General features: G+C 42.0%; 1 protein-coding gene across 1 annotated transcript in view; it reads left to right on the forward strand.

Moving 5' to 3' along the window:
* Nucleotides 1–24,430, forward strand: part of SLC9A4 (solute carrier family 9 member A4) — a 58,500-nt gene that overhangs the window by 12,160 nt on the left and 21,910 nt on the right. The window contains exons 3-6 of the mRNA XM_004617919.2: nucleotides 16,657–16,916; nucleotides 18,092–18,309; nucleotides 20,700–20,902; nucleotides 21,468–21,554. Of these exons, the coding sequence (XP_004617976.2) occupies nucleotides 16,657–16,916; nucleotides 18,092–18,309; nucleotides 20,700–20,902; nucleotides 21,468–21,554 (768 nt within the window). The remainder of the gene's footprint in view (nucleotides 1–16,656; nucleotides 16,917–18,091; nucleotides 18,310–20,699; nucleotides 20,903–21,467; nucleotides 21,555–24,430) is intronic.

Genomic DNA, 24,430 nt, shown 5'->3' on the forward strand with positions numbered 1-24,430 from the left:
AATTACTCATATTTTTATTAAGTTGCATGTTATTAAGCATCTTTCAAAGATTGTGGATTATTATTTTTATAATGAATTTTTTTGACTTTTTAGCTTTTTCAGGCTTAGAAATACAGGCCACCCAGTTAAATTTGAGTTTAATAAAAAAATAAACGAACAATATTATAACCATGTGCCAGTTGCTGCATGCACATATTGAATCTTATCCATTTTATACCTGCTGTTTTAAAAAGGTAAGAATTCGGCGGGGCGGCACCGGGCACCTGTGTCTGCCCTGGGCCGCGCGGGCCGGGCCAGTCGGCGCGCGGGCAGCGGGGCAGAGTGGCCTGGCCCGGGACCACGATGGACTGCCTGAGCCCGGAGGCGCAGCGGCTGGCGGCTAAGCGTGCGGCCCGCGCGGAAGCCCGAGAGATCAGGATGAAGGAGATGAAGGAGCTGGAGCAGCAGCAGAAGGAGCCCTCGGAGCACGGCCTCAACTCCAGCTCCTGCGCCTCCTCCAGGGCCAGCTCTGCGCGGGCCAGCCCCGTGGTGGAAGGAAGAGCGCCCAGAGGAGTCTGCCGAGAAGGCGTCTCGGAACCTGCCCGGCCTGTCCGCTGCCACACTGGCCTCCCTGGGCGGGGCCGCGTCCCGGGGAATAGCGGCGACACCTGCACGTCCGTGGACACCGAGGCGTCCGTCCGGGAGATGCGGGACTCGCTGCTAGAAGCGGAGAAGTGCAAGAAGGCCATGCTTTCCCACGCCCGGCTCGACAACGAGAAGACCAACTTCATGTACCACGTTTGACACCCTCAAAGACATGCTCCCGGACCTGGAGGAGCAGCTGGCGGAGTCTCAGCGACAGTGAGTGTGAGGAGAGGAGCAAGGAGCGCGAGCGCGAGAAACACGCCGCGCACAGCGTGCTGCAGTTCCAGTTCGCCGAGGCCAAGGCGGCGCTGAAGCGGCGAGAGGAGATGTTGGAGAAACATGGAATAATTCGCAATTCAGAAACAGCCACCAACGGCGGACACAGCCTGCGAGCTGGCCGACGCCGTGCACCCGAGTCTCGCCAGCGCCAGCAGAGAGGGGCTCGGCGCCCTCCCGGCCGCGGGGGTCGGCGCTCCAGGAAGGGCCCGTGAAGTGCCGTGGACACGTGCTTGGATCGGTGGCACAAGTGGGGCAAACAGAGATCTCGCCGAGGACCGAGTGAGACCCACCTGCAGAGGCCCCGGGGGAAGCTGGCCCGACCACAGAGGCGGCACGTCCCCGTGGGGAGAGTGGCCGGAGCCAGCGAGCCCCTGAAGAGCGTGCCCCCGCGCCCGAGTCCCTCCCGCAGTGCTCGGGGCAGGCCGGGGAGCCGGTGGCAGAGCCCTCCAGGGGCAGAGGAGCCTAGGTGTGGGGAGCCAGTGAGCCTGCGCCCCTCAAGTCCCCTGAAGTCCAGCAGTGACCAGGTGGATCCCGAGGGGGGGGGGCAGCAGGTGCCACCGAGGAGCAGTGCCCCGGCTGGCTTAGCTCACGCTCCCAAGCAGTCCCCTGCATGCAGGGGCCCACCCAGGGCGCCCAGGTGGGTGGGGGCAGCCACGAGGAAGAAGAGGAAGGAAGGGGTCAGGGGGGCGAGAAGCCCATCCACACCAGGCCCGGGGCTCCGGCGGCAGCACCGCGCACTGGAGAGGCCGACAGCGACCCCCAGAAATGAAAGAGGCTGGCAAAGAGATACAGGGGCCCCCGGGAGAGGCGGCGGACTCGTCCCAGAAGAAGGTCAAGAACAAGAACAACAAGAAGAAAAGAGCGCCAGCCCCCGCTGACAACGGCCACGACGCAGAGGAGGACGCGGCCTCCCAGACCTCAGACTTGGGGGCCGTGAAGGGAGAAGGACCTGTCGAAGGGGCCAAACAAAAGCCAGAGCCACAAGCTCAGAACAAGGGGACTCACACACCGCCGCCGGAAGTGGCAGCTAGAGGGCCTCACACCGCCGCCGGAAGTGGCAGCCAGAGGCGGAGAGAACCCAGAACATTCTAGAACTGAGTGGGGTATTAGAGCAGCAGCAGGAAGACGAGGCCGGGAGTGCACCAGCCACACTAGGGTCGGTTGAGGGGGTCCCAGACACACTGCAGAAGGCAGCGCCCCTCAGGAGGAAGAGGAAGGGCCTTCGGAGGGTTCACTGTGAAGCCCCCCGGGATCACCGGCATCCCCCCCACTCCAGGGCCGGAGGAGGGGGGGGCGGATGCGGAACAGGCAATGGCGGAAGAAGACGGGGACTCAGCCCCCTCAGGAGAGGCGGAAAAAATCTGAGGACGCCAGAGGCAGCAGTGTGAGGGGCAGAGGCAAGGAAGAAAGAGTGCGCGCTGTCGCTGTCGTAAGGAGACCGCCGCCGCCCTGCCTTCCGCCCCTGCAGGTGCTCCCACCGGCGGCCTCAGTTCTAGGGCCATTCCCGTGGGCTCCCACTGCCGTCCACCCTCACGGTTCTGCTTCAGGTAAGAACCTTTTCCCATTTGTCTCGGGGCTGTTCTGGACCAAACCCCGGCGGCATTCCAAGGTGGTGAGTCCTGCAGGGGACACGCCCCGCTCCCCTTCCCAGAGGCGCGCATCCGGGCTGATTCGGAGCCAGACACTCGGCCCCACAGGGCCCTTCATGCAGAGGCCGCGGGTGATCGGAAGAGATGGCCCCCTAGTCAGTCGCCGGCCTCCGCCTCTCAGGCTTGTCGCAAACCAGCGCATGATGCCTGAATCTTTGTCACAGAGGATTCCTATTCATGCTGATCTGATAGAGGTTTTATTTTATTTTCTGGAAGAGACCTGTTGAAACTACATTTTCTACTGCAGTATTTTAGGGGAGGGTATCGTTTCTAACTTTTTGTTGTTGTTGTTTATCTCACCACTATTTGAGGGAGCAAAAATAAGGGTCCTGAGCTCATCTGTATTGCTCTTTGCTTGCAACAGGACTTTTAAAGAGCTGACACGTTGGGCGTTCGCCTTTCACGCGGCCGACCTGTGTTGGATTCCTCTGCCCCTCTCGGAGAGCCGGGCAAGCTACCGAGAGTATGGAGCCCACGCGGCAGAGCCTGGCAAGGTACCCGTGCATATTGGATATGCCCAAAACAGTAACAATAAGTCTCTCAATGAGAGACGTTACTGGTGCTCACTCGAACAAATCGATGAGCAACGGGATGACAGTGACAGTGACACATTCCCTTTGGGCATAAGCATTTTTATTTGTTTTTTCTTGTCATATTCTTATTGGAAAACTCTTGTCTTGAGCTTTCTGAATGAAATATATTTTTTCTATATAAAGAAACATTTAAAAATAATTATGTACAAATGAAAATTGTAAAGTATTAAATCACAAGGGACTGTATGCTGTTCAGTATTTATGCTGTGGTCACTTTAGAAATCAGTGTAAAGTTGCTGTTACAGCAGTGCCTGTGTACGGTCTGGGGCATACCTTCGTGCACCGTTGTCACTGAAATAAAACGCTTCTGAGCAGTAAAAAAATAAAAATTCATAAGTTATCTCAATTTTAAGTTTTTGAATATTACATAACATATTTTTCTTATACTACTGAACATTTTTCTACATTATAGTATTTTTTAATCCTCTAAAACTTTTATGTTTTTGTGAAGTCATACCTATTAAAGTGCTCTTTTAATTGATTTGGGGTTTGATGTCTTGCTTTTGAAGATTCTCCTAAGTAAAGTAACTGCAAACATAATTTTATCCCCATTTCCATCATTTATGGATGAGTTGGATTCATTGGTGTACATGTTTTTAATGATGACTTTATACAAAAAATGGACATTATAGAGGAAAGAGCACTGGAAAAGGAATTAAGCTCTCCTGGGTGGACTCCCAAAGCTTTCAAAGATAATTTCTCATTGTTGAGAAAGATACTAGATTTCTAGACCTGCACATTATTTCTTTCTGGGAAAACATCACGGAAACACATCTTGGTTTTATCAAAGTCAGGGAGTCTGGACAATAGTCTTTGGTCAGATTCTGATGTTTCATTTCTCAGAGTGAACATCATGCATGTACCTCAAAATCCCCAGAGGACATGGTAACTTTTCTGATGTCTAAATTTAACCTAAGGCATACGTTTCTAGACATTATGGGGCTGCATTCTGGGAATCTGTACTTTTTTTTTTTTTTTGCTTTTTGCTTTTTGGGTCACACCCGGAAATGCACAGGGATTACTCCTGGATCTGCACTAGGAATCATCCCTGGCGGTGCTCAGGGGACCATATGGGATGCTGGGAATCAAACCTGGGTTGGCTGCGTGCAAGGTGAACACCCTACCCACTGTGCTATTGCTCCAGCCCCTATGGGAATCTGTACTTTTAACAAGCTCCATGGATGAGTGCTGATGTTTGTAAACTGTTGAGTAGTTGTCTTAGGTTGAAAGAAGATGTAATATATTGACCTAATGTGGCAATGTGTCTTGAATCAGGACGGACTGCATACTTCTCTTCAAACTGAGCTGGAGTCATCTTTGGGATCTCGGTCTTCCCCTCTCTTTCTTCAAGTACTTTCTTGTGTATTCAAAAACATGAATACAAAAACTGCAGTGCTCTCTCACCACCTGCGTTCGGTGGTCTCAGGCATCTTCCCTCACCTGGGATGGCCGGTGGCAATGGGCGGACGATGGAGGAAACAAGGGCCAGACTGGTTGGTGATCAGTTGCAGTTTATTCCCATCTTGTCTCGACTCTCCTCCTATTCTCCATTTCCCCTCTCCCTGATTCGCGGGGGTTCTTCTCCCCTGATTCTCCTTGATTCTCTCCCTGTTCACTCTTACAGCCTTAGTTATATCCCAAATCATGAAGGGTTGGGGTAACAATTACACATAGGTGTGGTCATATAATCAACAGATGTGAAGTCCTTCCCTCAGGGGAAGCTTTTTCTGGGACAAATTCTCATTCAGCAAGATGACCCACGCAAAATAATATCTAGGGGTACATTTCTCCTTTCCTTAGTCCAACAACCATTTAAACATTCATGTTAATTCTACTCCTTAATAATATTAGTCACTATTTATGGACACAGTAAGAGATACAGTAAGCTTATAGGATGGCTCTCCTGGGGACATCTCGCTAAGTTCTCAGACTACAGTGCTCAGACCAGATTAGTCTCTCCTAACCCTAGCAGGGTCTTAGCAGGGTCCAGTTGTTACTCTTTTGATAATGACAGAATTTGTCCATGATCATGCTATTAACTTATAGTTAAGTATTATGGCACTTGGCCTGGCCTATTTTGATGCCAGGGTAACTTACAGCTTGCCCTAGGTACATCCAGTTCCTTTTTGGGACCCTTTTTGGGGTGCTAGAGACTAAGGGCAACTGAAGCTTAAGTAAAGAAAACAGGTGCCCAGGAGTGAATATTATTCGGAGTCAATTAACTCCCAAGTAACAAAAGCATAGCATTAACTGTCTTCTTGTGTCTATACAAAAAGTACATTCCTCTAAAATAACTATACAAGGACATAAGAAGAGAAAAGCAATATATCACTTACAAATACAAATCCAGTGTCCTAGCAGAATCTGACCTTACGAATCAAAAGAGTTTGATTAGGGGGTGAAGGTGACTGACCAGCTGGGGAAGCAGAGCACAGAGAAGAGGTTACAGATAAACACAGAGGAATGGGAGTGCCTCAGGAGCACTGTGACGGGTGTAACCAAATAAACCTAAGCTCTCTGTGCCAAGGCTTAACATAGCATAACATAGCAATGTTAAGCCTAAAATGTTTAGAGCTATATTCCAATAAACAGAGATGTGGGAGTGTCTCAGGAGCAGTGTAATGGTTGTAACCCAATAAACCCAAGCTCCTTGCAGCCAGGGAGGAAGGATAAACCAAGGTTATGCTACACTTTCTTTCTTCCAGTGTTGGTTGGTGGAGTAAGTGTCCTTGGCTGAGAACTTACTCTATCTCCTGAGGCAGTGTCTCTAGGATATTAAGGGTTGATTTCACAGTCCATCTCCCAGGTGTTACTGTATTTCTCTTTTAATTTACTTCAATTAGCTGATGAAGCTCTTGGGTTGCTACTTATGTAATCCCTTTACTGCAAGAGCTAATATGAGTTGACAGGAGAGAATAACAAAGTCATCTCATGGCAGCCCATTCTGAAGTTTATTCAGCCTCTCCTAAAGAAATTATTAAAGCTGTCTGGAATCAATCTTCTGAATCCCACTACTTTAATTTCTTCAAAACACATTATTTTTTCATCAAGATCTTTATGATATAATTAAGAAAAATTCTTGATAGTAGTCTTTATTAATTGCCAACAAAAGCATTTTACTGTGCTGACTTTTCTCTCTTCCTTCCATCCTTTTTTCTTTCCTTCTTTCCTTCCTTCCTTCCTTCCTTCCTTCCTTCCTTCCTTCCTTCCTTCCTTCCTTCCTTCCTTCCTTTCTTCCTTCCTTCCTTCCTTCCTTCCTCCCCCTCCCTCCTTCCCTCCCTCTCTCTATTTCTTTTCTTTCTTTCTTTCTTTCTTTCTTTCTTTCTTTCTTTCTTTCTTTCTTTCTTTCTTTCTTTCTTTCTTTCTTTCTTTCTTTCTTTCTTTCTTTCTTTCTTTCTTTCTTTCTTTCTTTCTTACCTTCCTTCCTCCCTCCCTCCCTCCCTCCCTCCCTCCCTCCCTCCTTTCTTTCTTTCTTTCTTTCTTTCTTTCTTTCTTTCTTTCTTTCTTTCTTTCTTTCTTTCTTTCTTTCTTTCTTTCTTTCTTTGTTTCTTTCTTTCTTTGTTTCTTTCTTTCTTACTTTCCTTCCTTCCTTCCTTCCCTCCTTCCCTCCTTCCCTCCTTCCCTCCTTCCTTCCTCCCTCCCTCCCTTCCTTCCTCCCTCCCTCCCTCCCTCCCTCCCTCCCTCCCTCCCTCCCTCCCTCCCTCCCTCTCTCTCTTTCTTTCTTTCTTTCTTTCTTTTTTTCTTTCTTTCTTTCTTTCTTTCTTTCTTTCTTTCTTTCTTTCTTTCTTTCTTTCTTTCTTTCTTTCTTTCTTTCTTTCTTTCTTTCTTTCTTTCTTTTTCTTTCTTTCTATGTTGCTTCCTCTGAACTTGAGTATATGACTTCCCCCTGAATTTTATCTAGAGTTTTAGATCTAGAGCCAATTGCAGCTTGGTTTCTGGTTGAGCTTTCTTTGCTAGCAGCATTTGTTTGACGTTCCAAAGTTTAATTGCTTCCACTTGGAAATTTTTTTAAAACAACAATTTCAAAATAAAAGTATAATTTTTGGGTGACCAGAGCATCTGTTGAGAACACTGCCTTGACCTCCACTGGGCAAAGCTGCTGCTGTGCTGGCTCCAGGGGGATTGTTCACATGTCAACCTCAGGTCACTGTGTGGTCACTCACAACACAGTGAGTATTAAGTGTGTGCTGGGGAACTTCTCTGTCTCTACATGAAACCAGAGAGGCTCCAGGCCAGATTTAGAATGCAGTTTGGAAGCAATTGGCATTTTATGTATCCAGTTTTATTTTGAGCTAAGGGCTTGAACTCACCACCCTTTCATTGAGGAAAGGAGCCTTCCAAGGGCAGCGATCCCAAGCATGCTCTTTCCACAGAAAGTCTGAGTCATCGAAAAAGTGACCCATGATTTGTGGATTCTTGGTGACAACTCTATGGATCTCTCTCCACTGAGTTGTCCCCTCACTTCTAGAACTGGGTAAATACCAATTAATCAGATGCCCTGTTCCAGTCAATAGACAGCTGATATTTATTCAGAGGCAGAACAGTGCAATGCATGGAAAGAGAGGTACACTTTAGCTATTATTTCTTTGAAATTTCTCAAATTTGATTTATAAAGACACAGTTTCTTCTGGTTGAAAGCAGATGAATAGTTTTGAAAATTGACAAGAAGTCTGCAAACACTCTTTAATCTTTTAGAAAACTATCAGAGTGAGGTGAGAGTGTGTGGGAAGGTTTTTTGAAGAGTTTTTGGCCACACAAGGTGCCACACGGGTGTTGGGAAAACAGAGACAACCAAGCAGTGTCCTTGATCTTGAGGAGCCACAGTTATAAACAGTTGACTTGATTCTGTTCACTTGTAACTAATTCTTACTAAACTTGCAATCAGGGACTTGCCTATTCTATATTTTCTTATAGTTCTTCCAGAATACTGCTGTACTGTAGCACTGTCATCCCGTTGTTCATCAATTTGCTCTAGTGGGCACCAGTAACGTCTCCATTGTGAGATTTGTTACTGTTTTTGGCATATCGAATACGGCACGGTAGCTTGCCAGGCTCTGTCGTGAGGGCTGAATACTCTCGGTAGCTTGCTGGGCTCTCCAAGAGGGATGAAGGAATTGAACCCAGGTCGGTCGTGTGCAAGGTAAACACCCTATTCGCTGTGATATCACTCCAGTCCCTTCCAGAGTACATGGCATATTAATCGAAATTCCCGACTGGGGAGAGAAACTAAGAACTCCAATCACAGCATCATGAGTTTCTGGGCTCAGTAGTTTCTAGGTAATTTTCCACGTTACCCCACATGTTCTTAGGTTCTCAGGGGTTTGTGTATGTGTTGGCTCTCAGAGTGAAACAAAATTATGCTCAGCATCACATGAAAGTCAGATGAGCTGGCTATTGGGGATGTTCCGGTTGATTACTAATTTCCAGAAACCTTCCTCAGAGATTCTGTATAAGGAAGAGTATCCAGCAGAACCTGTCCTGCAGGTCGACTCTGTGACATTCGATCCAGGTTGATGATGAAGCAATAGACTCCGGGGTCAGGTTCTGGTAATCCATCTTTCACTCCCTTCCACTGAGGTCCAGAAAATAATTATTGGTAGTAATGTGGAAAATAAATGGAATAGTGGAACCTGCAGCTGATCTAAAAGATAGTGGTTTCTCAAACAGTTAAACATAAAATTCAATCTGACCCAGCAATTCTACTCCTAGGTTTGTATACGAAAGAGTCAGAAGCAGAGACTCAAATAGATATCTGTACAATCATATTCATTGCAGCATTTATAACAACCAAAACTTAGAAACAGCCAAGATGTCCATGACCAGAAGAATGAATAAATGGCATATTTCTGTACAATAAAATGTTATTCGTCATTAAAATGAACAAAATTTTTATCATACTATATAATGGATGACTTTGAAATCATTATGCTAAGCCAGACATAGGGCACATATTTATGATTCAACCTTCATGAAACACCTGTATTGAAACAAAAAATAAAATAGAGGCTACCAAAAGTTCTCCACCCTTTTAAGTAAGCTCAAAAATTTTAACTATAAAAGCAAACATCAGGATCAGTAGATTAGATACCAGCTCAGACATTCTCTTTTAAAGAATGTCACTCTGGTATAGCAGAAAGAGTAATTTTTTGATAAAAATAAGTCATTTGGCAAATTTTTTAAAAAATGAATAAACAAATGATTCTGATTCAGGATAACTCTGGACTACTCAACCAGGACTGAACTTAATCTACAAATGAGAGTTGGAGTCAGGATTTTTGTTCTCTCTAACACTAATGACCAAAATATTGGTGTGATGTTACAGGTCATTTCAGTAGACATGAAATACATCATCATCGTGGTTTTGATTCTCATCTCCTTCATAGTTAATGTGGTAAACATCCTTTTGTGTGCTTTTTCATTAGTCATTTACACATTTTCTTTAAACAATTGATATTTTGCTCAATTTTGGATTGGTTTCTTTTTTTTTTAACTGGGGTTAAACAGTCTTAATTTTATCCCTACAATTCCATCATGTAGGGATACTGTTATCAGATAATAAAAGTTAGTACTGGGTCATTTGCTCCATTTTGGTGTTGAAATATTCCATACTCAGGGTTACTAGGCAGCAGCAGTCCCTTGGACTCATCTTATGTGAGAAAGAGCTGCTAAGGGATCCCATAGATTCCTTTTGAACTTCTGGTTCTAAAATTGCTAGCGATCATTGAAATGATTTTTCCAACCACTTTAGATATAGGAGTTTAGAAGCTGGGAACAGAACACACAATGGAGGATGCATAATTGAAAACTTTTGACAAGAAGGTGATGATTATAGCTATATAAAAGAATAATTTTCCCCTACTATTATTCAAGCACTACAATTTTCAACCATTTTTACAGTAAAAAGACATTTCTTAAAGATATGACTTTGCAGTGTCCTGAATCAAGAAAATTCAGTCACTCACATTCTCCTTTTTACTTTTAATTTATTTTCTTTTTATTTATTTTGAGTAGGGAGTTGGATGATATCTGGCTGTGTCAGGCCTTACTCCTGCTTCTGCACTCAAAGATCACTCCTGGTGAGTCTCAGGCAATCATATGCAATGCAAGGTATTTAACTTGGATATGCTGCAAGCAAGGCAAGTGCTCGACCCAATGTACTGTCTCTTGGACCCTTCCCTCCCTTTAATTAACTTTTCTAGCATATGTTTTGATTACCTTCATGAGTGATGTTCTCTGAGATTTAAGAAGTTCTGGTAGATATATGTTCCAAGGAGTTAGTCAGTTTCAAGTTGAATCTCCTATCTTAGTTGCAGACCTTTTATTTTCCTTCCTTCAGAAGCAGGGTCCAAATTTATCTTCTGCTTCATATCATTATACAGTGCTTACTAGGTAATCACTGATTTTTTAAAGTGATTTTCTTTTGAATCAGAGGAAGTAGTTGTCAATCAACAGTTCTACAATAGATCCTAATGTACCAGCGTCCCTTTATACAAAATGAAAATGAACTGGATTCATGAAGGATTTTTGTATTTAAAATTGAAGATTGGGGCTGGAGCAATAGCACAGCGGGTAGGGCATTTGCCTTGCACATGACCGACCCGGGTTCAATTCCCAGCATCCCACATGGTCCCCTGAGCACCGCCAGGAGTGATTCCTGAGTGCAAAGCCAGGAGTAACCCCTGAGCATCTCCGGGTATGACCCAGAAAGAAAATAAAAATTGAAGATTGCATTTCTTTAAAATTTTCTCTGTGCCTTTCCAGTATCTTTGAGTCAAGATCATTTTCCTGTACTCTACTGTGACTCCAAACACCTACTCTCCACTTAAAATATTATATGTAGCCCCAGCTATAAGGATAAACTAAGATTTATGTTTAGAGTCAAAGATGAGGGACAGAAGAAAGGAAGCAGATTAGCACAGAGAGTCTAAGCTAACTACTTTCCCATTCCAGAAGTGTCTGCCATTAGGAGAGATAGGCTGATTTTAATGGGAGAAAAATAATCTTATTAAGGTAATAAAGCACTTGTTTTTGTTCTGCTGTGTTAGGGCCGGGGTGGTCAGTGGGCACCTCAGCTATACTAGGTTCTAGCCTTTATGACCTGATAGTTCAGTGTGAGTTTCCAAAGAAAGTGCATGGGCATGCAGGACTTGAGTGTTCGATTTTCCCTGGCTTCCCACAGCGATGGATGGATGAAGGACTGTGGGAATGGAGAAACAGGGAAACTGAGCCCCAGACTGGTGAATAGTTAGTTTATTTCCTCTTTTCCCCAACATAGTCCAATTTCTCCCTTACAGCACAATCATAGTCATAGTTTTGGTCGTAGTCCCAGTCATTCTAGTCCTCATCTTCCTTGTCCTTCTGGTCCCTATATTCATTCTAGTCCCCCTTAATCATCCTGTTGATCATTGATTTGCTCGAGTGGGCCCAGTAACATCTCCATACGTCCTAGCCCTGAGATTTTAGTAGCCTCCCTTTACTCCTTCTTCCCATTGGTGCTGCATTAGAAGCTCTTCAGGGTCAGGGGAATGAGATCCATCATTGTTACTGTACACCATGTGCCATGTGGGAAGGAAACTCTCGGTAGCTTGCCAGGTTCTCCAAGAAGGAGAACTAGGCTATAAGAGGTGGTGCGGCTTCAAAGAGTGTTATTTTATAGTCTCTGGATCTTGACTATTGATGGGATTACACAGCGCCTGTGCATACATATTGTAAATTAATTTCTTTGTGAAGTCCTTTTGGTTCTTTTGGTATAGAAACTTTGTATAGAGTTTATGATCTCATTTGGAAATAGTTCTTTGATGATATGAGTGCTAAAATCTACCTCATGATGTATTAAGATGTACTCTAAATCTAATGATTGGTGTTCTACTAATAAGACAATGTGAAGACTCACAAAAGGCACACTGAAAGGATCACAGGTAATAGCAGACTTAAGAGATACATTTATATGCAAGAAACATTCAAATGCAAGGAGTACATTCATATGCAGGAAACTGCCAACAATCAGAGACCAAGGGAATGCAAAGAAAGACCTTTGCATCTGCAGAGGGAGCATAGTTCTGTAAATATTTTAACTCTAGCTTTCCAGGTTTACAGATTATAAAAAAGTGAGGAAAAATTCTCTTGAATTAGGTCACCTAGCAGATGACAGTTATAGTAGTCCTAAGAAACTACTGGAAACTGTAAAACGTTTCACTGGGAATGTATGTGTACAGAGATGACTTTACTTTATATTCCCTCTCTTGTCAACAAGATATGTAAGCAATCACATTTCATAGATGAGAATTGTGGACAACTGAGTTACTTGAAGGAATAAAATGATCCTCTTTTTCAATTTACATTGCAAAGTCAAATAGCAAATGTATGTAAGCCAGTTATGTGGTTAGATCCAGGGCATCCTATGTCAAAGATGCTCATCGCCACAGACTGCTTCTTTTTTTGTTACCCTAGAATATGGCCCCACATATCAGTCACTTCCTAGAAAAAAGTATCAATGAAGTGAAATGGGGCTTTGTTTTGAATGAACGATTTATTATTATAGTCAGACAAAGAACCAATCTAGGAACATTTGCAGATCGCTTACCTGCTTATAAGAACAATCTTTGATGGTAAAGGTAAAGTCCTGGACAATCAGCAAAAACTGCATGCAGAGAATCTGGAGGGGTTAGGACAGGCTAGGAAGAGTAGAATGTGAGTGGGAGAATGCACAGGGACAGACACAATCATTCAGAAGAGTTTGCTGCTGTCTTGAATTTCTAGGCACACAGAACATAATGGTTATAACTGTTGCTATAGCATGTAGATATAACTGTCGGTGCTATTTCTCAAGCTTTAGCTTTTTTTCCCTGCTGTGATTTATTTTCATTTTGTTGCGGATCTAAACAGATATAAAAACCAGTACTGAAGAGCGTTTTAGAGGTCTTCATTTTTCACAGAAAGTTAGGTTGATTTCTTTCACTGTGTTGGATATCATTGGTTTGTCCTGCTCTCCTTGCCAGTACGAGCTTAGGTATATCAGTCACGCTCATCAAAGTGCTCCCGAGTCACTCCCATTCCTTTTTTTATCTGTAACCACTTCTACCAGTTTATCTGCTCTTCCTCTAATCAAACTCTCAATTTATAAGGTCAGACCTTGCTAGAACAAGTGTACTTGTATTGTAAGTTAACATTGTCTTTCTTCTCTCTTATGTCTTTTGAATAGTTTACTTTAAAACAATATCCTTTTTGTATGGACAAAGAAAGACATTTATTAATATGCTTTGGTAACATGGGATTTAATTGGCTTTATTTTATTTATTTATTTTTGGGGGGGGATTTAATTGGCTTTAAATATTACTCATTCCTGGGCATCTGCTTTCTCGACTTAAGCCTCAGCTGCCTTTGCTTCCTAGCACCCTCAAAAGCAGGGTCCCAACGGGGGACGGGACGGACCCAGGGCAAGCGGTGAGTTGTGTGCTACCCTGGCATCGAGATGGGCCTGGCCAAAACGCCTAATGCTTAACTATATGTTAAGAGCTTCGTCATGGGCATGTGTCATGTCATGATCCAAAAGCAATGACGAGACTAGGGCCCTGCTAGGGCTAGGAAGGACTAATCTGGCCTGAGGCTGTAGTCTGAGATCAAGGTGATCCCTGGAGAGCAATTCTATAAGCTTGATGAGTCTCTTGCTTTGTCCTTACAAAATGATTTATAATATGAATACTTATACATTAGTCGGACAAAGAGAGGAGAAACACACCCATGGAATTCCGCTCTTGGGAGGATGTCCTGCTAAGAGAGATTCTGTCCTAGTGAAAGCATCCCCTAAGGGATAGAACTTTACCCCCTATGGATTGTAACCACACCTACGCTGTAAGCCCCGCCTGCGGCATCCGGAGCAGATGCGGGAGATTTAAGGTAGCTGGATGAGGGGGCTGGGGAAGCAGAGAGAGAGAATGAAGCAGGATGGGGGAGGAAGAAGCAGGAGGAGAATCAGAGGAGAATGGAGAAAGGAGTTTGGAATAAACTGCGGTGAGACCAACCATCTTGGCTCCGTCCCTTCCCTCGCCCACGCCTTTCTTTTATTTTTGTGTTTTTACACACACTGACTGCCACTTTGCAGAAGTTCACTCTATGCTCTCACTTACCACGTGACATAACATATACATCATTACAATTTCATATCCATGTAGAAATAAGTACAAGAATAGTATGAAAATTTGAGGTGTATATATGTCTTGAGTTGCTTGAGAGACTTCATGAGCTCATAGATATGAAAATGTAGCGTGGTAGGGGCTTTCAGGAAAGAGATATCACAGGTAAAACAGGGAAACTTTTGATATTTAGTTATTCACGATCACGATCATAAAATCCCATTAATCATCGATTTCTCGAGCGGGCTCAGTAACCTCTCCATTCATCCTTTCCCTGAGATCTTAGAATTCTCTCTCAACTTGGCCCTCCCATTGATGTTGCACTGGAGGCTCTTTCAGGGTCAGGGGAATGGGATCCAGCTTGTTACTGGATTTAGCATATGAATACACCATGGGAAGCTTGCTAGGCTGTCCCAGATGAGCAGGAAACTCTCAGAAGCTTGCCAGTTTCTCCCAGAGGGAGAAGTAGGCTACAAGATATCCTTCTGGGAGCTTGCTTTTAAGTCTTTGGATGTTGGCTGTTGATGGAATTACATATACCTGGGTTCGTCTGCTGGTACCTTCATGCATGAGGCTTGTCCGAACGTGTGGAGAGGGGCCTGGATCATGGCTGTAGCTAGGTTCCTGTCTTTGGCTGCTGGGAGCTCTGCTCAGGGTGGGGAGGGAAGCTGGAGCCCATTCCCTCTGAGAGGCCCTGGGGAAGACAGCCAGGCATGTGGGCAAGAGACTCTTAATTTAGTTATTAAGGCTAATAAAGAAATGTAAGGCAACCCTCTACGATGTCCCAAGATTGAAGGACAGTCTCTAAAGAGCAACAGAGTTGGATGGGATTCAAATTTCATAAGAAAGTTCTGGACAAGTCACTGGATAGCAGAGAAGCTTGGTGGTTTATCCAGGTGGTCTAACTGTCTGAAATTGCTGGGCAAGGCAGAGACATCTTCTTAGGGCAGCAATAAACAGCAGCAGTTATGGGTAGTGTGCAGTGGGATCAGGACAGGATTTTACAGGGTGAAGAGGAAAGCACAGAAAAAAGGTGTGTATGGGTGGGGGGGAGGGGTGGTGCCCAGGAAGACACCTGGGCACAGGGATTTGCTCATGCTTTCTTCTGGGACTCCTCACTTCCAGCAATGAGACTGTCTGTGCACAAGTTATCAGCTTGTCCACAGACATGGTCTGGGGCTCCTGCAGGATTCACAGAAGCACTCTACCAGCATGACTGACATTCCCCTAGGCCCCACTAGAAGCATGAAAGCCCCTTTTCCCTGTTCTGGCCCATCAGCGCCCTCTGCTGAAGGAGATTGTCAAGGTGCTCACCTTAAGTGACATTTCATTATGCTTGTTAAGGAAGGATACATTCGAGGGGCCGGAGTGATAGTACAGCGGGTAGGGCATTTGCCTTGCACGTGGCCGACCTGAGTTCAATCCCCAGCATCCCATATGGTCCTCCAAGCACCGCCAGGAGTGATTCCTGAGTGCAGAGCCAGGAGTAACCCCTGAGCAATGCTGGGTATGTCCCAAAAAGAAAAAAAAAAAGGATACATTCGAAACAACGAAGAAATAAGCTGATAAAGTAGAGAGCTTAGCAATGAGATATGTGTATAGTAGGTACTCAGTTGAAAGCTGTGATTATGACCTATTTCTTGAGATGTAAAGCACTCATCTCACTTGGAAAGTTAGGCTTTGTTGTTCCCATTGTCTTGTGATTTATTTTTTTAAATTTTTTATTGGTGAATCACCGTGAAGTACAGTTACAGACTTACAAACTTTCATCTTTGCATTTCAGTTATACAGTGGTCGAGTGCCTATCCTTCCACCAGTACCCATTTTCCACCACCAATGATCCCAGTATCCCTCCCACCACCCCCATCTCATCCTCCTGCCACCCCACCCCGCCTCTGTGGCAGGGCATTCCCTTTTGCTCTCTCTCTCTCTCTCTCTCTCTCTCTCTCTCTCTCTCTCTCTCTCTCTCTCTCTCTCTCTCGTTTTGGGTGTTGTGGTTTGCAATAGAGGTATTAAGTGGCCATCATGTTCGGTCTACTTTCAGCCTGTATCTCCCATCCTGAACGGGCCCTCTTAGCACCCTTTACTTGTGATTTATTGCTCTGCACTACTATACTAGACACAAAGTTAAGAACAGATACCTAAATTATTTCTCGATCTCTCTTTTTTATAGTTTTGGGACACATTCATTGGTGCTCAGGACTTGGCTCTGCTTTCAGGAATCACTCCTGCTGGGCTCAGGGGACCATATGTGGTGCTGAGGATCAAGTCTGGGTCAGCCATATGCAAGACAAGCGTTTTGCCTGCTGTGCTATCTCTCTGCCCCCTATTTCACATTTTAAGTCATATATTTTTTTCTTTCATTCTCTTTTCATCCAGGTCTTATACAATATATTAATTGCCTTCACAAAGATGCATAAATTTGAAGACATTGAACTTGTTGACATTTTGGCTGGATGTGCCCGGTTCATTATTGTGGGGGTTGGAGGAGTATTTTTTGGCATAATTTTTGGATTCATTTCTGCGTTCATCACACGGTTCACTCAGAATATCTCTGCTATTGAACCACTCATCGTCTTCATGTTTAGCTATTTGTCCTACTTGGCAGCTGAGACACTCTATCTCTCCGGCATCCTGGCGTGAGTACAAAGACCAACTCATGGCAGAAGCTCTAGAGTGGCTGCCACATCGTGCAGGCCAGCATCTGAGAAAGGGTTGACTTCTGACATGAATCTGGAGGATTCTGATTTTTCAACCACTGCATAATCTGATTCAGATCCTCTGACAAACAAATGTTCTCTCCTCCATTTACATGCTCTCTTCTTTAGATTTGCCTGAGGGGGAAAAAATACCAATCAAGGTCAAAGTAGACTACTCAGAAAATAGACATTGAGAATTGTTGGGGGAAGTGCAAGGTTAAACTCATATCAACGGTTACCTTTTTCTTAAAGAGCCAATTTATTTTAGTAAAGGGTTATAGCCTGGAAGGAGTAGGATTCCTGTTATTTTGTTATTTTGTTCACAGCTTTAGGATTTTTCAGTGTGGAATGAAACAAGAAGGATGGGTTAAGTCTAGAAACCTAGACTTCTTCTCTCCTAATCAAAACACATTTCTGGAATTTATATTTCTATGTAGGCTTTGGAATGATATACTTATTATCTCAGGGCATATGGCTTTCTCTAGCACATTATAATCAAACTCAACTACTTACATAGAAATATTTAGCTTTACTGTGTAAAAAGTATATTTTAATTAAAATGAAGTGTGCATATTCGAGGCACTCGTCAATTTCAAAAAAAACTGAGGAAACCATTGATACAGAGCAAAATTTGTTCTATCCTTTCTAAAACCAGCTGCATGTTTAATGAAAATTTTATTATTGAATCAAAAGAAATATATTGTTTATCTGGAGATTTGAGGAGCTTAGCTGAACTAGTCTTTCTAGGTGACTATTTACTTTTATTTTAGGCAGAGTGAGACTCAGTAGGAGAGCTGGGGTGCCCAACCTCTTGTGAGGGTGGGGACTAATATTTATGTCCAGTTCTGCTTTAGGTTTCTGCATGGACTTGGATTCCAATCTGTTGTGGGAAACCATCCGTTTCTACCTCTCCTACCACACTCAAGTTGTACAAGATTCTTAAAGAGGGAGAAAAGAAAGTCTATTGAAAATCTATAGCTAGCAAAGATATATTTTCTGAAAACAACAACAACAACTACCAGGATCATTGTATTTCTGAATCATTGGCAATGGCTAGGACTTCTCATGAGGCGAAAATTTTGTGACTTCACTCTGAGATTCTGCTTCCTTCACAGAATCACAGCCTGTGCCGTGACCATGAAAAAGTATGTCGAAGAAAATGTGTCCCAGACATCCTATACAACCATCAAGTATTTCATGAAGATGCTGAGCAGTGTCAGTGAGACTCTGATCTTCATCTTCATGGGCGTATCCACTGTTGGGAAGAACCACGAGTGGAACTGGGCCTTCATCTGCTTCACCCTGGTCTTCTGTCAGCTCTGGAGAGCTATCAGTAAGAGACAGCAGGACGTTCAGCGTCTCTTGCCAGCTTCTTTTTCGTATTTGTCTTACCCTTTCCCGAAATATAAAAGCAGAATAAATGCAGTGATGCTAACTGGTTTTACCAGTTAGAGCAGTATAGGCACCTTGGAATGACCAGCGATGTTTTATATTTACTCCTTCAATCAGTTCTAAGTAATTAGTGACCGATAAGATTCTGCAGTGAAGCAAGGCTAGAACAAGGAGTCCTTTTTTTTTTTTTAACTTAAAAGAGAACACCTAAATATTTTCACATCTACACATTTAAATATAACTCCGTAAATTTATCTCTTGCTCTTCATTTTTGTGCCAGTTTGTACCTTCTTGCACCTTAAACCAGATATAAATTATAAACTGTGGGAATTTGCACTTCTGTTACAGAAAAAGTGAGATCTCACAAAACTTATTCTACATAAGGGAAGTACTTTTAGAAAACATTCCCATAAATAGTGCGGTTGTTTTAGTTGTCGGTTGAGTGGTAGCATCATAATGCAACTTAGATATCACTTATAAAATATGCTTTATTTAAAAAAATAAGTTACCTTAAATAAGTGTTGCTGATGTATTTTGCACATATATATTTCTGAAGCTAGAAAGAAGAGTAAATATTGAACTATGATATATAGAATTGTCTTTTTATTAAAAGTAGTACTTTAAAATAATTTTGACCAATATTTGGAGCATTTATAGAATGATACCGATAAATATTGTCATGTCATTTCGAAAAGGGGAAATCAGGAGAAATGGTTGAAAAGCTATCTTGAAGATATTCATTCCATTTTAATCAATTAAGATGTTTTAGAATAATAGGCAAGAATAATAAAAGGAAAGAAATACTAAAATATTCATAAATCTAAATATATGTACTTGCTGGGACCCCAGGGAGGAAAATTATTAGAGAAACTGTAACATGAATTTATAATCTACATAAAATCCTGGCACTGTTTCTAATAGCTATTTGACCTTGAACAGACATTTAACTATTCGGAAACTTTAATTGTAAGATGCTGAATATGGACATATTTCTTAAGCACTTTTCGGTGCTAATACTGTAGGGATCTACATGAGGTAGCAGGAATAATAGAAACCATCTAGTAGAATATTAATACTGTGGACACATCAATATGCCACTTTAGAGCTCCATGAACTGATAGGCCAGTCTCCAAAAAAGGCTGAATTGGCATCTCACAGTGACGGAAAGAGCCAAGTAGCAAACTCTAATTCTCCTGCTCCCAGCCTGACTTGTTGTCACTGAAAATTTCCACACATAAAACATCAGGCTTTATGTTAAAGGTATTAAATTTGTTTTATTTTATTTTATTTTTAAGATTTTTAAATTGAATCACTATGAGATAGACCCTTACAAAGCTGTTCATGATTACTTTTGTCATTTGTTTTAACCTTACATCATTGCCTCAGGTAAATACTATTATTACTTCCATTAAGCAAATGAGGAATCTGAATACATGAAAAAATAAAGAACTTAACCTAAAGTCAGGTAACTATTCTATGAGGACCCATAATAAGCAGATTATTTTTTAAAGTTACTGTCTCTTGTGTTATCAATGTGTTTGTTGGCAAAGGAAGCTTGTTGTGAAGTCGGGTGATTAGAATTCAAGAAGAGACTGAGAGCTCCATAAATCTGCCTTTGAACTTCTTCAGTTAGAGGGTTAGTAAAGGGACTTTTCCCATTGGGAACTATTACAATGGTAGGAGCTAAGCATGTAGGACTATCAGCATGGCAGGAATACCATAATCTTCTACCTTCTACCTTCTATCTATTGGCACTTGGAAGCTCCCATTTGAGTCTTTTCTAACTTTCTTATTTAGATTGAACCTCAAGCAGAACTGAGTTAAGCTTAAAAGATTTGTCCTCCTCACACAGATCGTGTCACTGAGAGAACTTCTCTCACTTTTAAAATTGCATTGAGAATAGAATTTGATTAAATATCTTCCTTCATTCCAGTGATATACTTTCTTTTATTTTGTTTTTGACAGAAAGATTTATTAATGTAAATGAGAAATTATATATATTTTATACTAACAAATACCAATATAAATTTCTTTAAGTATACACATGCAAACTATTATGTGTGTTAATTTGCATGTGATCTAGGAAACTACCAAAACAGATCTCCGTTTTGAATCACTATTAGTCTCATGTGTAGGTAAAAGTTAAAAAGTTTGATAAGACAGTGTATTTGGGGTGGAAAGTCATGAGTATATAATGGAACTAGGCCACCTTGTTTTGAAATCCCTTTGGTTTTCTAGTACTGAATCTGAACTCCTTCGCAGTTCATGAATAAACTCTGTCTGTCTGTCTGTCTCTGTCTGTCTCTCTAACATGCAGTTCTCTTTTTTTAGGTGTATTTTCTCTCTTCTACATAAGTAACCACTTTCGGACCTTCCCCTTCTCCATCAAGGACCAGTGCATAATTTTCTACAGTGGTGTTCGAGGAGCTGGAAGTTTTTCACTTGCATTTTTGCTACCTCTGTCTCTTTTTCCTAGGAAGAAGATGTTTGTCACTGCTACTCTAGTAGTTATATATTTTACCGTATTTATTCAGGTTGGTAGATTTCTTTCATGTTTCAAATAAACATGTCAATTTAGGAGTATGTACCCGGGTAGTAACTCCTCTCTCCAAAGAGCACCTTGTTTGATTTTTCAGACTTGTACTGAATACACAAACTAAATTACCAAGTATATCTAAATTAAAATATTTCTAAATCATTCTTGTTGCCATTAGTGAAGCTCTAAAATATATTATTTCTTAGTCAATGAAGCATATTAGTCAAATATTCCCAGATAACGGGTACATTATTGCTATTGTATATTTTTAAAAATGAAATTTTAATTAATATTGGTTAGCACAAGATTATTTTAGCTCTTATGATCAAAATAATAAAAGATTATTATAAGAGATGAAACTAAATCCTGCTTTAAGTAATGGACATAATTACTGTTTATATTACAGATTTTAAGAAAATGTAATAATAAAAACTGAACACTGAAGCAGTAGAATCTAGAATAATAACAAAATAGAGAGAACATCCCAATTGCTTGTACAATTGCTTTTTATTGTGACAATCTCCATTATAACAAAGCTCTTAATTTTGTCATTTTTGATTTAGGGAATCACAATCGGTCCTCTAGTCAGATATCTGGATGTTAAAAAGACCAATAAAAAAGAATCCATCAATGAAGAGCTTCATATCCGTGTAAGTTATTGTTTTAACCACTGATTCTAAATATTCCCCATTTCAGCAATGAAAACAATCTAGAGTGATGATGAAATAAGAATGCATTTATTAGATATCACTTCATGCTTCTTTTCTTTCCTGTTCCATCAAATATCTTTTTAAGTTTCCCAAAGTAGCTATGGATCACCATAAATATAGTAGTTTAAAACAATATAAATATATTATATTCTAGAGTTTAAAAGTTAGGGAAATTACTTTTATTGAGTTAACTTATCAGAGGGCTGGAGCGATAGCACAGCAGGTAGGGCATTTGCCTTGCACGCAGCCAACCCGGGTTCGATTCCTCTGCCCCTCTTGGAGAGCCCGGCAAGCTACCGAGAGTATCTCACCTGCATGGCAGAGCCTAGCAAGCTACCCATGGTGTATTCAATATGCCAAAAACAGTAACAACTAGTCTCACAATGGAGACGTTACTAGTGCCCACTCGAGCAAATCGATGAGCAAGGGGATGACAGTGACACTGATACAGTGAAATTATCAGTGTTACAGAACTGCATTTTTTTCTTTCCTTAATTAAATTTTTACTTATTTCTCAGGCTTTGAATACTATATAAATTTGATGAGTACAGATTTTTTACGTTTACATATGTATACACCACACCTAACAGACAAAGATTCACTATGGTTTTCATATAGAACACTTTAACTCTATCCCAATATCCAATCACAAAAAACTTTATTTTATTTTTTTGTGTGGCTTTATTGATTGATGGATGGATTAATTGATTGACTGTGAGGTACCGTTACAAAACTTTTATGTTTGAGCTTTGATCATACAGTTATCAAACACCCATCCCTCCACCAGTGCTTGTTTTCCACCACCAAAATCCTCAGTATCCTCCTCCCCCTTCCACACCTCCCCCTGCCTGTGTGGCAGACAATTTGCATAATATTCTTTCTCTACTTTAGTTACCTTCGATATTTTGAGACCAGTTCCATTACCCCTCACACCTGCCAAAAATGCAATGCTAGATAATGTGTTTTGTATTGCTTGTTATGGATACAATATAATGTCGCGTGGCCACCAGAGTGGCTGCACACTGTAGGAATTCTAAACTTTTAATAATTAGGATCTGAAGAGATCGCTGCAGCAAGTTGCTCAGGTCCGAGATTTGTTTGTGTGTCTCTGGATTGTGGCTGTGTGGGAGCTTAAGTAGACAATGGCCGGATGTGGCGTCATCTTGGAGTCCCATCAGGGCTGGGGGAAGGAGAGGGGCCTGCTCCTCCCCTGTCCCATGAGGCCTGATGTTTGCTGCCATGGCCACTCGTACCTGGAGCTTCTCGATGACTTCTAGAGAATGGCGGCCGCCAAGGCTACTAGAGGGCAGGCAGAGGGATGACACCTGCCCCCGTCTGGAGCAGCCCACTGGAAACAGCCGATTGCAAGTTGCTTGCGTCTGAGATTCGTGTCTCAATGCGCTTTAGTATAAGCTCAAAATCCAACATCTTATTTAACTAAATTTTATCAGTTAAGAAAAATCCCATATTTTAGCAGCTTATTCACCCAGACTAGCATTTTTACCTACACTTAAGTATAAACCCTTAAAGGCTTATATTCCAACTGGGAACCTGCGAAACCAAGCTTTCTGCTTCTAATATATACTGGCAGAAAAATCATAGTATAAAAATTATAGTCAATTTTATAAAATATGAAGAAAATGAGAAGAAAAAATAGTTATTTATTCCAAGAAAGTTTCTAAAACTGGGAAAATTCTATTTGGCTTCAAGGCCTGGGGATAATCCTCTGAAATTCTTTGTTCTCTGAGTTCTCGGCTATGCCTTCTAACTCTTCCTTTTTTCAGAAAGGTGGCTATGTTTGCAGCTCAGTAGTCTGAGGATATTGGAATATTAGTAGGTCAAACACCCACTTTCTTCTTCAGTTCAATCTGGCAGTTTCTGACAGAATTTAGCAGAACAACAGAGCCTGTAGAGCTGTGTATTAAGAGCTTTGTTGCAAGAATTGGCGTGTCCATTATAGAAACTGGAAGGCAAGTTCAAAATCTGTATTCCAGACCATCAAGAAAGTTGAATGGAATTCTTAGGCAAGCACTTTGTACACTTGGAATTATTTCCTTCTTCAGAAAAAACTCAGGTGTAATGTGCAGACCCCTTAAGTGATAAGTAGAGACGTCCATGCATTATGAAGATTCGTCTACTTCACTTAATCACTTAAAAGTCATGGACTCTAATCTGAATCACATCTACAAAAATACTTTTGCAATGTCCTCTAGATTAGCAGTTAGTAATAATCAGGGACTAGCCTATTCAAGTTCATATGCTCAAAAGCTATCACATTGTCTAAATTCGGTCTTGTCTCAGTTCCTTTTATTATCATTGTTTTTTTTTTTTTGTTTTTCTGAGCATCCTGTTAGGACAAGGAAAATATACTGATTCTGTACATATTGCCCTTAAATGATGGATGATAATTTTTTGTCTTTCGTAATAAAGGTGGAAGCAATGATGAATCTGGTTTCCCTTTGTTCAAATTTAACCTGATATTGAAAAAAATGCCATTCTTGCCCTACCACAGAGGCAGGGTGGGGTAGGGGAGATGGGGTGGGGTGGTGGGAGGGATACTGGGATCATCTGTGGTGGAGAATGGACACTGATGGAGGGATGGGTACTTGATCATTTTATGACTGAAATGTAAGCACAAAAGTTTGTAAGTCTGTAACTGCACCTCATGATGATTCATTAAAATAATAAATAAATAAATGAATAAATAACTCACTGTCATCCCGTTGCTCATCGATTTGTTCGAGAGGGCACCAGTAACGTCTCTCATTGTGAGACCTATTGTTACTGTCTTTGGCATATCTAAAATGCATGGGTAG

The sequence above is a fragment of the Sorex araneus genome, chromosome X (assembly GCF_027595985.1).
Source record: "Sorex araneus isolate mSorAra2 chromosome X, mSorAra2.pri, whole genome shotgun sequence".
Lineage (NCBI taxonomy): Eukaryota > Metazoa > Chordata > Mammalia > Eulipotyphla > Soricidae > Sorex > Sorex araneus.